General features: G+C 50.9%; 1 protein-coding gene across 1 annotated transcript in view; it reads left to right on the forward strand.

Annotated features, from left to right (window-relative positions):
• The window catches only part of SGPP2 (sphingosine-1-phosphate phosphatase 2), a 109,355-nt gene extending 101,670 nt beyond the window's left edge, over positions 1–7,685 (forward strand). The window contains exon 5 of the mRNA XM_045867333.3: positions 5,550–7,685. Coding sequence (XP_045723289.1) covers positions 5,550–6,101 — 552 coding nt within the window. The 3' untranslated portion in view covers positions 6,102–7,685. The remainder of the gene's footprint in view (positions 1–5,549) is intronic.
• Positions 7,686–8,056: the final 371 nt, after the last annotated feature.

Below are 8,056 nucleotides of genomic sequence, written 5' to 3' on the forward strand. Positions count from 1 at the left end.
TCAGAAAACATTTGCTATCGAAACAGCCATCGGGACACTGGTCAGTGAAGGTTTGGGGGCGGGAGAGTGGCCGGCAAGAGGCGAAATGAAGGTCCAAACTCTGGGTGGTGACAGCAGGAGCAGGGCTTTGTGCCAAGAAGGAGTCTCTGGAATATTGTGATGGGGGTTATGGGCGGCGAGAGGAGGGAGCCATCAGGTACGGCCAGCAGGACTCTGAGCTTCCGCAGCCAGGGAGACGGGTGCCCCCAGCAGCGATATGGATCACACGTGAATTTCCCTGACACCTGCAGGATCACTCCAAATCTTCACCCCCCGCCCCCGCAAAACTGCATTTTGTCCCCACCCCTAACCAAAATGCCACCCACCAAGTATTTCTGGAGTTTCAAAGAGCCTGGCAGGTGCTCATCAACGGGTCTGAGCTCCCTAGCGCCTCCTTGCTGTCAGACAGGGTGGTGTCAGGATGGCTTGGCTACATTCCTTGCTCTCTGGCCAGGCCATGAGCTTGGGCGCCTTGGTCTTGCCCACTGCTTCGGGGCTCAGCAGCTCCCTGATCCTGGCAGTAAGTGCCCCATGGCGGGTCTAGGAGAGGCGGGTGTTGCTCTGAGTACCGTGGCCCCACCCTGTTAGCCCCCTTCCCTGCTGTCTGCCGGGCACCGACGTCTCCTCCGCGGCTCCCCCAGGCCCAGCAGGTCCGTGCCTGAGACGGATTCCACGGGACATGGTGAACCATGTCCTTCCTGCAAGGTGGTATCATCCAGTGCCCACCCAGGGCACTGGGGACTGGAGGTACAAGGACGGATGGATTCTGCCCTTTGGAGAGCCCTCTGCCAGAGGGGTCCCCAAACAGCCTTCTTCAGCTCTGAGTCTTATAAATTGAGGCAAAATGACTCTTTCGTCCTCTCTGACTTCTTCAGAACTCAGATGGGACGTGGGGCTGCCAGGAGACCATCTGAGGGGTAGAATCTTCTCCCCCCACTGAGAATAAAGGCTTGTTTGGGGTGTTGAGTTCAATGAGTTCATTGTACCTGGGTCTCCTCCTTCCCTCAAAACATGTGTTCCTTTAAAACACACAAAGTACTCTCGGTCCTCAGCAGGTGACACTTCGGCGGGCGATTTCCCCCCCATCGTTCACCAGATATGCCCAGTACCTCGTGGAGGACACAGCTGGGCTCACCTGGGATCACCACTTCATATGGGAATTGAAGGCAGATCCTGTTGGGAAGAGGAGAGACTGAATTATTTCACTTAAAATTTTTTAAGGAGGCAATACGTTTACATGATAATGAAGTTCCAAAGGCACACAAGGGTATCCTGTGAAAAGTCTCCTTACCAACCGTGTCCTCCGCCAGTCAAGTGAACCTCTTGGTGTATCCAAGTAAGAATGTATCTATATATTCTCCCATCTTTTTAAAAATGGAAATGGTAGCATACTATATACCCTGTTCTGCACTGTGCTTTTAAAAATCCGATGTCAGAAGGGCTCCTGGGTGGTGCAGTTGATTGAGCGTCTGACTCTTGGTGTCAGCACAGGTTGTGATCTTGGGGTCGTGAGATCAAGCCCCACATTAGGCTCTGTGCTCAGTGTGGAATTTGCTTGAGATTCTCTCTCCCCCTACCCCTCCCACTCGTTCTCTCTCTCTCTCTTAAATAAATAAGTCTTTAAAAATAATATCCCGGGCGCCTGGGTGGCTCAGTTTGTTAAGCGACTGCCGTTGGCTCAGGTCATGATCCCAGGGTCCTGGGATCGAGTCCCACATCGGGCTCCCGGCTCAGCGGGGAGCCTGCTTCTCCCTCTGACCCTCTCCTCTCTCATGCTGTTTCTCTCTCGCTCGCTCTCCAATAAATAAATAAAGTCTTTAAAAAAATAATATCCCATGTCCCAAATGAAACCTCCTCATCCATTTCACAGTGACAGAGTATATTCCATTATGTGAATATACCATGGTTAGATCTAACTGGTCCCTATAGGTGGAACTTTTTTCTAGAACATTTTTCTAGTCTCCAGCTAACACAAACCCTACCACAACAGACCACTTGTAAATATGCACCTCATTTCAGATACGGGCAGGTATATCTCTATGGTCAAGTCCCAGGGCGAGATTATGGGTCAGAGGTTAAATTAAAAACTTTCTCCCCACAAGAGTTGTGCCATTTTGCATTCATATGATTGAGTGGACAAGAGTCCCCTTTTCTTTCTACCGCTTCATCAACAGAATGTTTTCAGACTTCTGGGTTTTGTGAAAGCCTGTAGGTAAGGGGTGCGTTCCCAGCACACTGTGTGGGAGGGTGGGCAGAGAGAGGGACACACTGGGAACCTGTAGGTGTCCAGAGCTCTGCTTGACACATAGCAGCAGATGCCCAACAATGTCATTTAGTAAAAGCAAAAAAAAAAAAAAAAAAGTCCACCAGCTTTTCATTTTCTTTAAGATTTTTATTTACTCATTTGAAAGATTGAGACAGAGCGACAGAGAGCACAAGCCAGGAGGAGAGGGAGAAGCAGGCTCCTCGCCAAGCAGGGAGCCCAAAGCGGGGATCAATCCCAGGACCCTGGGATCATGACCTGAGCCGAAGGCAGACACCCAACTGGCTGAGCCACCCAGGTGCCCTGGCTTTTCATTTTTTTGCTTGGAGTGTATTTTTTTTTTTTAAAGATTTTATTTATTTATTTGAGACAGAGAGAATGAGAGAGAGAGCACATGAGAGGGGGGAGGGTCAGAGGGAGAAGCAGACTCCCTGCCTAGCAGGGAGCCCGACATGGGACTCGATCCCGGGACTCCAGGATCATGACCTGAGCCGAAGGCAGACGCTTAACCGACTGGGCCACCCAGGCGTCCCGGAGTGTAATTTTTAATAACAGTAAAATTGACTTCATTTGGGGCGTGCGGTTCTACAGATTTTAACACCTGTATAGACTGCAGTAAGCATGCACATAACATGGAACAAATTCACCCCCCAAAATACCCTCCCCCACCCCTCGACCCTGGCAACCACTGACCTGTTCTCTGTCACTACAGTTCCATCTTCTGGAGAATGTCATATAAATAGAGCCAAACAGTGTGTAACCCTCGGAGAGCGGCTGTTCCCCTTCAGCATGATTTCCTGGAGATTTCCTCCACGCTCTTGTATGCGTCAGTAGTTTGTTGCTTTTTTATGGCTGGGAAATATTCCTTCCTATGAATGCAGCACAGCTTGTTTACCCATTCACCCACTGAATGACTTTGGGGTTGTTTCCAGTTTGGGGGGGATTATAAGTAGAACTGCTGTCCACATTCATGTACGGACTTTTAGGTGAACGTAACTTCTCATTTCTCCTCAGCCTAGTTTAATTTCCACTTATGAGTAAGTTTCCGTATATTTGTGTATGTCCAAGAGGCATTCCTATTTCCTTTTCTGTAAACTTCTCCTTCCCCTTCACTCCTGTCTCTTTTTGGTTGTTGGTCATTATTCTCTTAGACAAGTTGGTTTGGGGGGCCGTCCGTACGTCTGGGTGACAGCGTCCAGCGTCGAGTTAAGAAACGTGGGGCTAAAGTGTGAGAGAGACATGGGAAGACCCAAACTTGAGAGCCCCCCTGAGAGGACAGACAGGAAGCCATGGCGCCACACAAACTCTCTGAGGGAGAAAACGCACACGGCCAGAAGACAGGGTCTGTGGAAATGCCTGTGTTTAGGATGTGGAAAGAGGAGGAAGCTCGAAAGGAGGAAACCAAGAAAGAGACTTCTCTAGAGTCAGGACGGTGCAGGGTGACGTCAGTAAAAGCTGAACACCGGAGGCCTGCTAAGTAACCACAGGGTACCATGTTCAGAAGAAGAAAGAACATCTCTTTCCAAGAATTCTCAGCCAAAATGAATTCTAGAAAAAGTGGAAGGCAACATGCCAAAATATAGACAGGGTTGACCCTAGGTGGTAAAAATAAGGATCTATTTTTATTTCTTATACTTTTCCCTGGTTTTCAGATTTTCTGTAATGCCTATGTAGTGCTTTTTTTGGTGCTTTTCAGATTTTCCAATGCACTGGGGGAAATATTTTAATTTTTCAATGGTAAACTTTCAAAATAAACCATGTGAAACTTTGTAGCAAAACCTCAGCAAGCCCCTCATTCTCTGACTTGATGTACTCCTCTATTCATTACAGTGAGACTTCACCTTCTGATGAATTTTGCAGTGAGAACACTAAGGGAAGGAGAAAATGGATGACATTAAGGAGTTAAAGATATATATCTTTATTTTATTTTTTTAGAGAGGGAGGAAGGGGCAGAGGGAGAGAGAGAATCTCAAGCAAGGCTCCATGTCCAGCACAAGGCTTGATCTCATGACCCGGAGATCGTGACCTGAGCCGAAATCAAGTCAGATGCTTAACTGACTGAGCCACCCAGGCGCCCCAGGATATTGAAGATACTTTAAATAGGCACTTAAGGAAGGAATGGAGGGATGGGGGGGTGTGGAAGAGAAAGGGAGGAACAGAAGAAAGAAGACCACAATCTAAAATGTCTTAAAGAAGGGATCAGTGAAGACAAGCATGGTACATCCGCTCACGGAAATGGTCTGCGTGCGGTTTGAAATTCCGTCTCTGAAGACGGAGCCAAGACAGGTGGAGCTCTGGCACCAGCCCACCCAGAATGTCTTCTCAAACCACCCCAAATAAATGTACCTTAGAAGGGACAGCAGCAGCTGGGGTGTGCACGGGGTGCCCCCAGCAGCTAACTCCCACCCCCCGCCAGCCTGCAGCCCCGACCTGCCAAGAAAGGATGATGTCACCCCTGAAAGATGATGACAACACTTGCTACCTAATGTTAAATCAAAATGATAGAAGATGGGGGAAAATGGGATTAGAGCTGCCCACTAAGAAAACATGGAATATATAATCCACAGGACAGAAAGGAAAACTAGAAAATTACACAACGTGGGGGCGCCTGGGTGGCTCAGTTGGTTAAGCGACTGCCTTCGGCTCAGGTCATGATCCTGGAGTCCCGGGATCGAGTCCCGCATCGGGCTCCCTGCTCGGCGGGGAGTCTGCTTCTCCCTCTGACCCTCCTCCCTCTCATGCTCTCTGTCTCATTCTCTCTCTCAAATAAATAAATAAAATCTTTAAAAAAAAAAAAAAAGATTCCTCTCTTACTGATCCATTCACTGCAATATTCTTTTAAGAAGTGACTTATCCTTGGACGCCTGGGTGGCTCAGTTGGTTAAGCGACTGCCTTCGGCTCAGGTCATGATCCTGGAGTCCCGGGATCGGGTCCCGCATCGGGCTCCCTGCTCAGCGGGGAGTCTGCTTCTCCCTCTGACCTTCCTCCCTCTCATGCTCTCTGTCTCTCATTCTCTCTCTCACAAATAAAAAAAAAAAAAAAGAAAATTACACAAGGTGAATGGCACGGCTGTTTTTCCTACTCTCAAATCTCTTTGCAGCTTTACACCTTTCAAAGCAATGCCAGATAGAGCGATGCCAAAATTGTACTTTCAATGTCAAACCGGCCGTACTTGACTCACAGTTCTGCCCCTTCCCCGGGGAGGCGCTCACCGGCTTACATCCTTCTCTTTCCTCCTTCCCGCAGGACGTGCTGGGTGGCATCCTGGTCACTGCGGTCCTCATCGTCCTCACCTACCCGGCCTGGACGCTTATCGACCGCCTGGACTCGGCCAGCCCCCTCTTCCCCGTGTGCGTCATCGTGGTGCCCTTCCTCCTGTGTTACCACTACCCCGTGTCTGACTGCTACAGTCCAACCAGGGCCGACACGACCACCATCCTGGCCGCAGGGGCGGGGGTGAGCCTCGGGTTCTGGGTCAATCACTTCTTCCAGCTCGCGTCCGCGCCCACCGAGCCTCTCCCTGTCGTCCGGGACATCCCGCCGCTCACCACCGGCATGTTGGTCGTGGGGCTGACCAAATTTACCGTGGGCATCGTGTTGATCCTTCTAGTGCGCCAGCTGGTGCAAAACCTCTCCCTGCAAGTGCTCTACTCGTGGTTCAAGGTGGTCACCAGGAACAAGGAGGCCAGGCGGAGACTAGAGATCGAAGTGCCTTACAAGTTCGTCACCTACACGTCCGTGGGCCTCTGTGCTACGACCTTTGTGCCAATGCTACACAGGTTTTTGGGGCTGCTCTGAACCCCAAAGGAGCTGGAGGGCAGCCCCCTGCACGAGGGAGCCCAAACACGAATGGGGTGGGGTGGGCAGGTGTTGACAATACATTTTCCTTAAAAAAAAAAAAATCCTTAAGCCACGTGTCTGTGCTGCTGAGAGCAGAGGTCAGTGCTGCCACTGCGGGGAAGGACATGCTGTCTCATAGGGACATCAGTCCGTAAGCGTCGGGCTGCGGGGGAAGCCAGGCTAAACCCACAGTCCGCTCTTGAGGGGTCCCCCACCCTGTTACGCGGCCTTTGGACCTCGTCGCGGGCTGGCAGGAACTGCGGCCTGGCTTGGGAGATCCAGGAGAGACAGACATGATCTGAGAGGCTGGAGGTCAGGCGTCTCTCTTCTGTCATGACCTCGCCCATCACGGGGCCTCACGTCCAGACTTGGAACTTGAGTCCGGAGAAAGGGTGGCTTCGTGTAGAACTGCCTTCCTTGGACAGGGTGACATTTTTGTTATGATCACACTAGACTGTGCCCACTTGGGTGGCAAGAGCACCGTGGACCCCACCGTGGGGCGGTAAGGGATGAGGGCGACCCTGGGAGATCGTGGACAGGAGCCTGTTTCCCTCCTCGGTCCCACTCTCCGGGGGGGTCCACTCGTCTGTGCATTTTGCAGAACTCCAGGTCACGTTGCCACACTCTTCTGATCCCTGAAACCCACTAGTTGTCCCACCTCTCTTCGTCGGGGCTTCCCGGTGTGTCCTGCTCTCTCCTGCTTCACCGTGACTCGGGACCAGCCCTCGGCCCAGATTTGGGTGTTTTATGCTTCTGTACAAACTGGGGAGGTACTGTCCTGTGCCTGCAAGAGTGGCCCAACAGAACAGATGAACTGAGTCCTCCCTGGGGCCTGACAGGGAGGGAACAGACCTCCGGGGCCTTGCTCCTCCATTTCTGTTACTTTCTGTAAACCGATTTTCTCACCCACCAAATAGACTCCCTTTCCATCCCCCCCGCCCCCCCTACCTTATCTCTTGGCAATTTTAAGGGTAATTAATGCAAGAACAGGGTCAGCCTCTCTTGGGAAGACAAGCTGACCAAACACAACACAGCCTTTAAGCCCGCGCGTGTCCTCGTGAGGCATAGGAAGGCCACGACAGGGGGACACGTCCTCTGAGGGCACATCTTCAGGTCTTAAGGATAAGGAACATGCATCAACAATCTTCTGAAAAGTTGGCATAAATGCGTAGTTAAGAAGCATCTTTTGAGGGCGCCTGGGTGGCTCAGTTGGTTGAGCGACTGCCGTCGGCTCAGGTCATGATCCTGGAGTCCCTGGATCGAGTCCCGCATCGGGCTCCCTGCTCAGCGGGGAGTCTCCTTCTCCCTCTGACCCTCCCCCCTCTCATGCTCTCTCTATCTCATTCTCTCTCTCAAATAAATAAATAAAATCTTTAAAAAAAAAAAAAAAAGAAGCATCTTTTGCTGTGCGGTACCTGAACCACCGAACCCAATGACTTGAATCCCAACACGTCATTTCCACGCACACACTTCAGGGTTAGGCTCTTCCCTCTGCCTCCAGTGTGAAAACTGAAAACCCCGTTTGTCCTGATTTCAAATATGTCCCCTGATCTTTCTGTCGGGATGACCTTTGCTATTCGGCTTAGTGCTCCAGTCTATTGGGAACGATGTTGAGGAAACCATTCTGCCTTTCCTTCAAATTCTTCTGACATTGGTCATAGTTAGAAGGCAGGAATCAGAAGGACCTGCCATTTATTTGACTGTTCTTACAGCGAACTCTGACCGGTATCTGTGGCAGCAGGATGGAGGCAGGGGGGAGCCCCAACTTAGCGGCACCCCTGCCCTGGGCCAGCCCCACCAGTGTGGCGGATGAGGCATGTCCCCGCAGCCCTGGATGATAGTTACGCAAGATGATTTTAGTTGATTTTTCTGAAGCTAATTAGCAAAGGATCGGGTTTTTCCATTTGTATCTT

This window comes from Mirounga angustirostris, unplaced genomic scaffold (assembly GCF_029215605.1).
Source record: "Mirounga angustirostris isolate CCGP_5_RB_7025 unplaced genomic scaffold, mMirAng1.0.hap1 SCAF_3, whole genome shotgun sequence".
NCBI lineage: Eukaryota > Metazoa > Chordata > Mammalia > Carnivora > Phocidae > Mirounga > Mirounga angustirostris.